General features: G+C 37.2%; 1 protein-coding gene and 1 long non-coding RNA gene across 2 annotated transcripts in view; both read right to left on the reverse strand.

Annotated features, from left to right (window-relative positions):
- The window catches only part of Ctnna1 (catenin (cadherin-associated protein), alpha 1, 102kDa), a 113,517-nt gene extending 107,005 nt beyond the window's left edge, over positions 1-6,512 (reverse strand). Inside the window, 2 exon segments of the mRNA XM_013020401.1 lie at positions 4,599-4,794; positions 6,408-6,512. Of these exon segments, the coding sequence (XP_012875855.1) occupies positions 4,599-4,794; positions 6,408-6,512 (301 nt within the window).
- Positions 6,513-8,041: 1,529 nt separating this feature from the next.
- LOC105988685 overlaps positions 8,042-12,617 on the reverse strand; it is a 21,663-nt gene continuing 17,087 nt past the window's right edge. The window contains exons 3-4 of the long non-coding RNA XR_001175213.1: positions 11,668-11,672; positions 8,042-8,053 (exon numbers count right to left, since the gene is read on the reverse strand). This is a non-coding gene — a long non-coding RNA (uncharacterized LOC105988685). The remainder of the gene's footprint in view (positions 8,054-11,667; positions 11,673-12,617) is intronic.

Here is a 12,617-nt window from a genome sequence, read left to right on the forward strand (position 1 = left end):
CCTTGATTTCCGATCCTACAATTACTCTCCCATGCCTCAGCCACACATACTATTCCTTTATTTTCATGTCCATTGATCCTGATTATAAGGTCTACACCAAAACAGAAAAAAAAGCCTCTTGGCTGCTAGAAGAGTTTCCATCAGTTTAAGATTATTCAGACTTTTTTCTGTATCTGATATGACAGGTAGGCAACTAACACATCCAGTATTTCTGTTGAAATAGGGATCTCAGACACTTTTTTGCCCAGCCTAGAACAATGATCCTCCCAATCTCTGCATTCCCAATAGTCTCAACTACAGCTGAGCCAATGGTGCTTAGCAAAAACTCCACTTTTACTTTTAAAGAAGTGTCAAAGATTTGTAGACAATTAAAAGCCGGCCGTCGGTGGCTCAAGCCCGTAATCCTAGCTACTAAGAAGGCTGAGATCTGGGGATCATGGTTCAAAGCCAGCCCAGGCAGGAAAGTCCATGAGACTCTTATCTCCAATAAACTAATAGAAAACTGGAAGAAGCACTATGGCTCAAGCAGCAAAGCACTCCCCTGGAGCTGAAGAGCACAAGGACAGCACCCAGGCCCAGAGTTCAAGCCCCATGACCAACCAAAAAATTAATAATAAACACCACTTACAGGTTTCAAAAATGGTAAGTAAACAGACGCAACAATATAGCCAACCTATCTCAATTTATTAAGAAAGAATCTGTGCCTAACCATGTCCATAATACACATTTTATTCTATTTGAACAGGAAGGTTTCACTATTATTGCCCAAGATTCTCCAAAGGGATAAGGTATATATAGCTCATTCATTCTTGCCTCACATGAGATTACCTCACATCCACAAAGCAATATCCTGAGTTCAATCCCCTATACCACAAAAAAGAAAAAGATTCTTCAAAAGAAAAAAAAGCTGAAAAGAAAAACAAAAAGCACTTCAGCTTCTTAGCTGACACTATGATAACAGGAAATATATTTTTTGTTTTGTTTCTGTCCCAGAGAAAAAGCAAGTTATAGTGGTAATCATAAATAACTGCAAAGTTGAACTGAGACAAATCTTTATGATTCAGAACCACATGAAGAAAAATAACAAGAAAACAACAGATATGCATCCTAAATTGTTGTATTTTTTCAGAAGAAGGAGCTATATGCTGCACCATGACTGCTATAGATTTGTACCAGAGAAACTTTATAAACAGAAATATAAAGTGAAATAATAAGTTAACTTCAGCCAGTCGCCAGTGGCTCACACCTGTAATCCTAGCTACTCAGGAGGCTGAGATCTGAGAATCACAGTTCAAAGCCATCCCGGGCAAGAATGCCAATGAGACTCTTATCTCCAATTAACCACCAGAAAACCAGAAATGGCACTGTGGCTCAAGTGGTAGAGCACTATCCTTGAGCTGAAGAGCTCAGGGACAGCACCCAGGTTCAGAGTTCAAGCCACACAACCAATCCAAAAAAAAAAAAAAAAGTTAACTTCAATAGTTTAATGTATTTTGAAAATAAATATCTTGGCCAACAGACTCAATAGACTTGACCAAACTCATCTGTTACAATTATAAACTTCATCATAGGCTGCAAGAAGGTCTAGAGAGCAGGACGTTCCCATACAAAATAGTACTCTGCTCAACCAGGGGGTTTAAAACTAGACCATTCAATTGCTTTAAGCTTATTCAAAACCAAGTTTGAGTTCATTCTAGTGTCCTATAGAAGTTCACCAAGAACCTATCAATTTGTAAGTGTGTTTGCAGATTTATCAAGTAAGAAGAGTTCATACTAGATTAAAGTAGTTCTAATACAATGACTGGTGTCTCTGGAAGAAGAGAGAATTTACAAAGATATATAAGAAACAGTATGTGCCAAAATACAAGGACATTGGTAGTAGTATGCTAAGGATAACTGAAAACCACAAGAAGCTGGAACAGAGGCATCGAACAGATTCCTCCTGATTTGCAAGAAGGAACCAACCCTGCCAATATCATGACTTCGGATTTCTGACCTTCAGAACTAAGAGGATAAATTTGCCTTTTTTAAGCCACCAAATTTGTATTCATTTATTTCATGGGTAATTTTATAATTTTGGTATTGAAGCACTTTTCTTCAGTCTGAATATTGAGAAAAATACTCACCAGACAAGGTTTTTAGTTCACAATTCAAACAAAATTGGAAATGTCACCTCATTCTCATGGACTACCCCTTGAGTGTACCTTTCTTTAATTATTATTAGGGGGTACTTTCATAGAGATGAATTTCATGTTTGGACTACATACACTTTACTGCCTAGGCACCAGAGAGATAATGAAGTTCCTTAAAGGCCAAAAAGCACCTGTCCATAAGAAGGGCTCAATTCACCTTAAGTGATATCCAACAGTCTAGGAAAAAACATACACCTTTGTTGAAATCTCTTGCTGGAACACAAGTTAAAATGTGAAAACTGCCGATTTTAAGAGTATGAAAGACGGCCACCAGACTGGGAGAAGATGTTTACCAAATATACATCCAATAAGGGCATAACATCCAGAATACATAAGGAACTCAAGAAATCCCCCCAAAACTTAATAACCCAATCAATAAATGGGCAGAAGGGCTAAAGAGAGACTTCTCAGAAAAAGAATGACAAAAAATACATGAGGAAATGCTCAATGTCTCTGGCCATAAAATGCAGATCAAAACAACATTGACCCTCCCACACGGTATAACCCCTGCTTTCACTGTATTTGATATTGGTATAATTTGTGGAGGGAAAGGGAAAAAAAATCATTTAAACAGGGATACAAGTGGACCCATTGCAACAATGAGATGTACAATGAGATTTACAACTTTGGTGGGAGGGGGTTGGAGGGCCAGGTAGGGTGGGTGGGGAAGGGGGATGGGAAGGGAGGAAAGGGGAAACAAAGGAGGAGGTAACAATGCTTGATAAGAAATGTACTCATTATCTTGCCCATGTAATTGTAACCCTTCTGTACAGCATTTTCACAATTAAAAAAAAAATTGAGATTCCATCTCACCCTAGTTAAACAACAAATGTTGGTGGGATATGGGGAAAAGTAACCTTATTACACTGTTGGTGGAAATGTAAACGAATATGACCACTCTGGAAGGCAGTTTGAAGATCCCTCAATAAACTAAAAATAAAACTACCCTATGATCCAGCCATAACACTCTTGGGCATCTGCCCAGAGACAAGTCAGGATATGGTAAAGACACTTGCACATCCATGTTCACTGCTGCACTATTCATAATGGTCAAATTATGGAAACAGCCCAACTATCCTACAACAGATAAGTAGATCAAGAAAATGTAGTACATACACACAATGGAATTTTACTCATCCATTAGAAAGAATATATCATGTGCAGGAAAATGGATGAACCTAGAACAAATCATGTTTTAAGTAAGACAGGGTACATGTTTTCTTTCATATGGAAGCTAGATCAAAAATACAAGGCATGATAATACATACAGGCTCAATGCATTAACAAACTGACAAAAGAAAGGAATCCAAAGGTGTAACTCCTAAAGTGAATCCAAAGGTGTAAAAACTAAAGTACTATTTATCAAAACAAATAGTAAGTGGAAACATGTTTTATATAGGGGCAAAGGAATGGAGGGAGGGAAGATAAGCAAATGTAATCAAATGTATTCAATGTATGCTAGGTAAAAAATGAAACTTGTAGGAAGGGACCAGAGGAGGGAAAATGGGAAAGAACAAAAGGAGGGATGACATTGTCCAAGAAACACTGAACTTATAACCTGACATGGAATTTTAGTCCTTTGTACAACTACTTAAGTTAAAAATACTGCAAAAAAGGGAAATAAAGTTTATATTCCAGAAATCCTCTTTTCAAATTTTTAACCCAAAAATGACAATTTATCTCACATTTACTGATAAACTGTGGATTACCATTAACCTTCTAGTAATTCTGAGTTTCTCAAAATAAATATGCATGACAAATAGGCATGACAAAATGGAACTTCTAGGGTTTTTTCAGAGTCATTTTCAGAATGAATATCATCAAACTATCTTTCTATTTTACTGTAAGAATTAAAAAAGAGCAAGGTGCTGGTAGCTCATGTCTATAAAACTCAGGAGGCTGAGATCTGAGGTTCACAGTTCAAAGCTAGCCCAAGCAGGAAAGTTTGTGAGACTCTTGTCTCAAATAAACCACAAGAAAACCAGAAGTGACGCTATGGCTCAAAGTAGTAGAGCTCTGGCCTTGAGCAAAAAAAAACTCAGGGACAACTCCCAAGCCCTGAGTCCAAGCCCCACAACCAGCACCAAATACAAAAAACAAAGAAAAAAAAATTATTGAACTGATAACACAAAAATTGCTGACCATGAAAAGTCTTCTTTTTCAGCTTTTTTTCTTTTAGCTTACACTAGATATGGAGGAAAAGGGGGAAGGAATTTCAATGTTAAATTTCCATACATGAGAAAGTCTTCTTTAAACATTATTTTTGTAAGGGCTGGAAATGAGCTCAGGTGTAGAACACTTGTGAAAGTGTGAATGTGAAAGACCAAGTTCCATTCCCAACACCTCAAAAGAAAAAAAGGATTTTTCTAGAAAGACCTCTCTGTATAATAAGCAATATTAATTTACCTTGTTTTCGTACATCTTCTACAGCAGCCACAAGCTCCTCCTTGAGAAACTGACTCTCTTTCGCAATTTTATCGCCCTTCTCCAAGAAATTCTCAGTTGCTTGTTCAACAGATGCAGCCAAAACATGAGCCTTTTTAGAACGACCTCTTTTTTTGTTAGAGGGGCCCTTAGTATTGGTGTTTACCAGGGTTGTAACCTAAATATTTCATTTGAAAAAGAAAAAACAAGTAAATTAAACTGTTGTCATTTAACTGAAACTAAGATGAAGTAAATATTGTCGTGCAGTGGTAAAACACTTGCCTAGCATAACTGAAGACTAGGTTCAATTCCTACATTGAAAACCAGGAGCTGGTGGCTCATGCCTGTAATTCTAGCTACTCATAAGGCGGAGATCTGAGGATCATGGTTCAAAGCTAACGCAGGCAGGAAGGTCCGTGAGACTCTTATCTCCAATCAGCCACCAGAAAACTGGAAGTGGTGCTGTGGCTCAAGCAGTAAAGTACTCGTATCCTTGAGCTAAAGAGCTCAGGGACAGCGCCCAAAGTTCAAGCCCTATGACTGACCAAAAAAAAAATTGAAATGATAGTAAATCTAAATTTTGAAATGATTTACTTTCTCAATATGTAAGAAATGTAACACATATTTTAATTCCTCAAGTATCATATGGTTTTTAATTTGATTTTTATAAAGAAAAATAATTATTAGAGACTAGCTAGATGTCTCTATTATATCACCAAGGAGTTCTCAAAGGTTAACAATAAATCTAGCTGTACTTGAGTTACATTCTTGTCAATTATGTTTATCAAAACAGTCTTTACTATGTATCCCAGGTTGAGCTCAAAAATCACAATCCTCATTGCCTAACTGAGTGCTGGAATTACAGGGGTATACCACCACTGTTGACTAGAATTATTAATCTTTGCAAGATGGTTTAAGATAACTTGTTTCTTGAAGATCATCCAAATTAACACAAATATTAACAATGAGTAAAGACCCTTAATAAAGAAAAAAATGCTCACAGTGATGCTTTAAATTAACTAGTTAAGTTAAATTAACCATCATTAATAAATACCAGATGATCTGTAGGTTGAAAATGATTCAAGATTTCTTATAATGTGAATCTGCCAAGCAAAAGACCTAAGGGCTATAGTATATGAAGTCCAAATAAAGTAAGTATTCTAATCTTACCATACATATACCTTCATATAGATAAATATAGGCTAAAATTAATTTTAAAGTAGTAAATGCCATCAGATCACATTTCTTCTCCATTAATATACGCATGTGTGTATACATCGAGATATATACACACATTATACATATATTACACACATTTATAAACAGTAAAAATATATAGCTAGGTGTTAACAACTAATAAATGCAATTGTATTATGTGTGTATATGTGTAACAAAATATAAAACCTACCACAGTAGAAGTGAATTACCTGCCAATTAATCCTATACAATGAAATACACACTAAAGCAAGTGAAAAATCTTAATCAAGGTTTCATGTCCATTTCTTAGAGGCTTCTGCCTTCTAAGAAAAGGTAAGGTTATCCTCAAAGTCCATCTATTTGGAAAGTCAAACTAAAATCAGTAATTTTTATTACTGGTAATAAAATTGAATAAAATAGCAAGAGCTGTGTTATAAAGAATTAAATAAATTCAATTACTAATGAAATCAACTCACTTAAGAAGTATCAACAAAAGTTCAACCACTCAAATTAAGTAACTTTGTTCTGTCACCCAAGCATATTGTCACAGAACTATGTTAAAACAACTGTGTAATTGTGTTTCTAGATTCTTACCTGTGTAACAAGGGGCTCCAACAGTCTTTCTACTGCCAAAGTCCTGATCTCTAGACTTTTGGGGTCCCATTTGAAGTTTATGTTGCCTGTGTGGACAGTAGTCATTTCTAACAGAGAAACAAAAAGCCATATCAGACAAATATCAAATAAACAATAAAGCTGACATAAGAACTTCTGTATCAAGAAAACTACAGGGGCTGAGAAGGTGGCTCAGTGGCAGAGTGCTTGCCTTGCATGCATGAGGCCCTGGGTTCAATTCTTCAGCACCACATAAACAGAAAAAGAAAAAAAAGCCGGAAGTGGCACTGTGGCTCAAGTGGTAGAGTGCTAGCCTTGAGCTGAAGAGCTGAGGGACAGTGCCCAGGCCAGAGTTCAGGCCCCACGACCGGACCCAAAAAAAAAAGAAAAAGAAAACTACGTTCACCACAAAATAAAAATAATTCTAACTACCCTGCATCTGAGGACCAAGTAACTCTTACAACCTCTTCTGTTTAACACGCACACAGAACTTTCCCTTTTAAACTTTACTATTAGTATCAAGATGTTTCCAGTTGTAGTTTTACATTTTAGAAGCACATGAAGACCTAAAGTGAATGAAAACTGTTCTGTATGAAAGCTGTTCTAAAAGAAATTTCTTCAGAAACTAATATAAAAATCCTAATTTTTCTTTCTTATAGAAAAAACTATGTCTCACTTATTATGGATTTCTAGATAACATTTTGTTTTATTCTAATAAAATGTGATAATTAAGTCTGATGCCCTTTACAATGACTGAGAGTATCACTCAAAGACAGAAGAGATTTTAAGCCATAATTTATCAGAACGCTTATCAGGTTCAAGATTAACTTCTCATTAGAGGCTTTACAAAGCAGAAGAAATAATAAAAATAAGAAGATAGAATGATTGTATAATGAAATAGAATAAGAAAATGACCATTCTGCAATCCCCATCATAATAACTGATTCTGGCAAGTATTATCAATGAGGCTGGGAATATAGTTTAGTGATAGAGTGCTTGCCTAGCATGAATGACACCATGGGTTGGATTCCTCAGTACCACATAAACAGAAAACGCCAGAAGTTGTGCTGTGGCTCAAGTGGTAGAATGCTAGCCTTGAGCAAAAGAAGCTTAGGGAACAGTGCCCAGGTCCGAGTTAAAGCCTCAGGACTGGCAAGAAAAAAAAAAAAAAAAAGAATTATCAATGCATGTTTAAACCATTGGGCAAAAGAGAACAAAATATTTGAAAGGTATAAAGTATTCCTGACAAGTTACTTCCTAACAAAGGGTAAGTTTACAATATTAAGATTTAAGAGGGCTGGGAATGTGGCTTAGTGGGAGAGCTCTTGCCTAGCATGCATGAAACCCTGGGTTCAATTCCTCAGTGCCACATAAACAGAAAAAGCTCAAAATTATGCTATGGCTCAAGTGGTAGAATAGCCTTAAGCAAAAGAAACTCAGGGACAGTGCCCAGGCCCCAAGTTCAAGCGAACCCAGGACTGGTCCAAAAAAAAAAAAACAAGATTTAATGGCTACCTTCTTAGATATGAGAAATATGAAATACGAAATGTCCTATAGTACCTATATTCTTAGTGGGAGAAAAAAGTTCAACATGAGTCTAATCAAGTCTTTGCATAGGAATATGAGATCTGTTTTATGCTATGCATCCTTTTGGCAGTCTCATGGAGCCTATATACCAGCATTGTTCAACAGAAATAGAATGTGAGCCATATATCATTTAAAATTTTCCAGCAGCCACATAAAAAAGTAAAAAGAATCTAGTGAAATTAAAAATTTTAGTAACATGCTTTATTTAACATACCCAAAATATTATTCTAATATATGAGTGACATTTTTCAGCTGTTCAAAACATAGTACACATTTTATACTATGACACATTTTAGTTCAGACAAGCCACATGAAAAGTATTCAATAGCCACAGCAGCTAGTAATCACCAATGGACAATACAGATATAGGCCTTTCTTAAATGATTTTACTTTTTTTCCCCCAGTACTAGGGGCCAGGCAGGTACTCTTACAGCTGAGTCACACTTCCAGCCAGAATGTCATTTAAATACCCAAATACAAGTGAAGAGAAAAACATACATTGGAAAAAAAAAAAAAGGAAAAACGTATATTGAAAAGTTACTTTAAAAATTTATAAAATAATCTGCAATATAGTAATAAATGTCCTTTTTATTTTTGGGGGGGGTCGGTCGTGGGGCTTGAACTCTGGGCCTGGGCGCTGTCCCTCAGTTCTTCAGCTCAAGGCGAGCGCTCTACCACTTGAGCTACAGCGCCACTTCTGGTTTTCTGGTGGTTTATTGGAGATAGGAGTCTCATGGTCTCTCCTGCCCGGGCTGGCTTTGAACCGTGATCCTCAGATCTCAGCCTCCTGAGTAGCTAGGATTACAGGCGTGAGCCACCAACGCCCGGCTTTATTTTTTTTTTTTTTTGAGACCAGGTTTACATTGCCCAGGCTAGCTTCAAAACCCTGTCTCAGCCCTGAGTACAAGATTACAGGCATGTGTCACAAGTCCTGGCTATATTTAGCACATTTAAAAAAATCCTGACAAGATCTAATAACTACTTTGAAGTAATAAAGAATATAAACTTTTTCTCAAGATATCATCTTGCTATATTGCGAAATATAAAGTACTTATACACCTACTGGTAACAAACTATAATTACAACTGAAAACTACTTTGTGGTCTACATCAGCAATAGAAGGAAATGCCAACTATCTGTTAGAGTAGTGGAAAAAAGAAAGTCAAAATTTTTCTGATCCAAATTTACTGACTCCAAATTAAGAAACTTTAATCTAGACTAAATCTCAAGTTTATAGGAAGTACAAAGGATACAGACACTTTAAGCAGCATATGACTGGGGGGAAAAAATAGACAAATCCAGAATGTAGAGATTTCTATAAGACAATCTTTTTTTTGGGGGGGGGGGGGGGGCGGTCGTGGGGCTTGAACTCTGGGCCTGGGCGCTTCCCTCAGCTCTTCAGCTCAAGGCTAGCGCTCTACCACTTGAGCCACAGCACCACTTCCGGCTTTTTTCTTTTTGGTTATGTGGTGCTGAGGAATCGAACCAAGGGCCTCATGCATGCAAGGCAAGCACTCTACCACTGAGCCACCTTCCCAGTCCCTCTACAAGACAATCATAAACCTTCAAAATGTCAACACAGAGGCTAAAGATACAACTCTGAGGTAGAGTGCCTACCTAATATGCATCTAGTATGTATATGTACAGCCCTGAATTCAATCCCCAGTTCCTTTAAAGTAAAAAAATAATAATAATAAAGACTTACATGAGAAAGAAAAAGACAATTCTGGACTTAAAGGTCCAGAAACAAAAACCTAAAGTAATACATGTATCTTCCTCTGAAATAAATTCAGGAAAACTGGTAAATCTTTAGGTAAGTTCTTTTTGGTGGTGGTGGTGGTGGTCGTCGTCATGGGGCTTTAAGTCTGGGCCTGGGCACTGTCCCTCAGCTCTTCAACTCAAGGCTAGTGCTCTACCACTTCCTGGTAAATCTTTAATACAAAATAGTGGTTAATACTATAGAATTATTCCATGTCTTAGACATAACCATGGAATTGTGGTTATGCGGGGAAATGACTACTTTTAAGAGACTCATGCTGAAATATTTAGGAGTGAAATGTGGTATATATAACTTTTGTTCAATAAAAGAATGCATATATGCACCACGTAATTATGAAAATGAGCATCATGGTATACAACAATATTTTCAGGTACATAGGCTAAGGCAAGAACATCACATAAACCCAGGAGTTTGAGGCCAACCCCGAATAGAGGGAAGGGGTCATGAAAAATTACCTATATACCAGGCGCTGGTGGCTCATGCCTGTAATACTAGCTACTCAGGAGGCTGAGATCTGAGGATCACGGTTCAAAGCCAGCCCGGGCAGGAAACTCTATGAGACTCTTATCTCCAATAAACCACTCAGAAAACCAGAAGTGGCGCTATGGCTCCAGTGGTAGAGCACTCGCCTTGAGCTGAAAAGTAGAAGGATAATGTCCAGAGCCAGAGTTCAAGCCCCATGACCGACTAAATAAATAAATAACCAGGAAATCAGAAGTAGCACTGTGACTCAAACTGGTAGAGCATTATCCTTAAGCAAAAAGAGCTCAGGGACAGTGCCCAGGCCCAGAGTTCAAGCCCCACAAACAACAAAAAACAAAAACAAAAAAATCTCTAATTATTGAATCTAGGTGAATAACATATAATTGGATATTCACAGAACTTTTAGCCTATTTTGGGTTCTGAAATTTCTCATTAAAAAAAAAAGGGAGATGTTACAGAAATGTATGAGATAAGAAAAAATTGAACAGAACTGTAAGAAAAATCTTGGGTATATCCATGAAAATATCAAGAATGATGTTTATGGCAGATGACTCAAGACTCATGCCTATAATCCTAGCTACTCAGGAGGCTAAGACCTGGAGGACTGCTGTGCAAAGCCAATCTGGGTTGAAAAGTCTGAGAGACTTTATCACCATTTAGGACCCACTGAGTAATAACTGACTCACGCAAGAATATAAACCAAATAGATGGAAGTTCATTGGAAAAACTCAATGCATAACATAGTATCATATTCTGATAAAACTTTTTTGGGGGTAGAGTCAATCGGCGCTGTCACTGAGCTTTTTTTTTTTTTTTTTTTTTTTTTTGCTCAAGGTTAGTGCTCTACCACTTGAGCCACAGACTTTTTTTTGGGGGGGGGGTGGCTAAATGGAGGTAAGAATTTTATGAACTTTCATACGTGGACTGGCTTCCAACCCTGAGCTTAGCCTTCTGAGTAGCCAGGATTAGAGGCATGAGCCCCCAAAACCCAGCAAGAAAATACTAATCTTACAGCCAAAATCAGGGCACATACCACCTTAACTAAGTGACTGAATTAACAATACAATCACTGCTATAGTATTCCTACCAAATCACATAACCTCAATATAGTCATGAGGAAATGCCATAAAAATGAGGCACAGTGCACAAAACAGATCCATTATGCACAATGTCTATTGTGCTTTTTAAAAAATGTCAAAACCAAAGAAATCAAGGTATAAAACTTAAATATGGACTAAGATAACAATGTAACATCAATGTTAAAATTCCAAATATCCATCACTTATGATCAGCTAAGAATCAAAAAAAAAAAATCTAGACAATCATAATGGAAGGTGCCACCAAAAGGGATTTAGATTTATCTAATCTGTGTCACTGAAGGTGGGCAAATACACTCTCTATACTCATATCATGTAAAGGTTATTTGTTCACTCAACTGATAGCCCAAATAAACCTGAGGAGATGCAATGCTCTAGATTATTAAAGGGCTGCCAACAGCTCAAGCAAATGTCAAAAAATGTCAGATAAGACATTTTAGAAACAAATTATTTGCCCCAGGGATCCCATTTTCCCAGCATTTTCCAGTCACTGCTTCAACACAAATAAAACAAAGAACCTTTCAGGATAATAGAGATGAGGAGTCAAGAGGTATTAAAAAGTGAAGATGTTACTTGAGAAAGGAAAAGGCCAACAAGGAACATCCCTCCCTCCCCCATATAAAGAGAAAGGGAGGGGAGTGTTCCCCAACTCCATAGGCCAGAGGCTTCTGTGCTTTGGTTCCTACCAGACATCCTACATACTCTTTATCTATATCTTTTATGGCATCCTTTAAATAAGCCAGTAATATAACAAGTGTTTCCCTGAGTTCTGTTGCTGTCATCAAATAATTGAACCCCCAAAAGCCCTGGAAACTTCAAGTTTGTAGAAAATCAGATAGAATGTGGATAATCTATCAACTGGCTACCTATAATGGATATCTAAAGTGAGGAACATTCTACTTCACCATTACTAAAGTAATGCTCTTAACTCATGAGTCTGTACAAATTGCAGGTAGTCTAATAATTGAGTTCGAGAGCATTTAGCTCTCCAATGAATTGGTTAGATGTGGTAAAAATACTCATTCAACCAATCTTCTGAATGTTTTCCTTTTTTAGTATACGAACTATGTTATAAGAAATTACTTTGCCCAGGGCTAGGAAGGTGGCTCAGTGGTAGAGCGCTTGCCTTGCATGCTCGAGGCCCTGGGTTCCATTCCTCAGCACCACATAAGCAAAAAGAAAAAAGCCGGAAGTGGCGCTGTGGCTCAAGTGGTAGAGCGCTAGCCTTGAGCTGAAGAGCTGAGG

The sequence above is a fragment of the Dipodomys ordii genome, unplaced genomic scaffold, assembly GCF_000151885.1.
Source record: "Dipodomys ordii isolate 6190 unplaced genomic scaffold, Dord_2.0 Scaffold50, whole genome shotgun sequence".
NCBI classification, from domain to species: Eukaryota; Metazoa; Chordata; class Mammalia; order Rodentia; family Heteromyidae; genus Dipodomys; species Dipodomys ordii.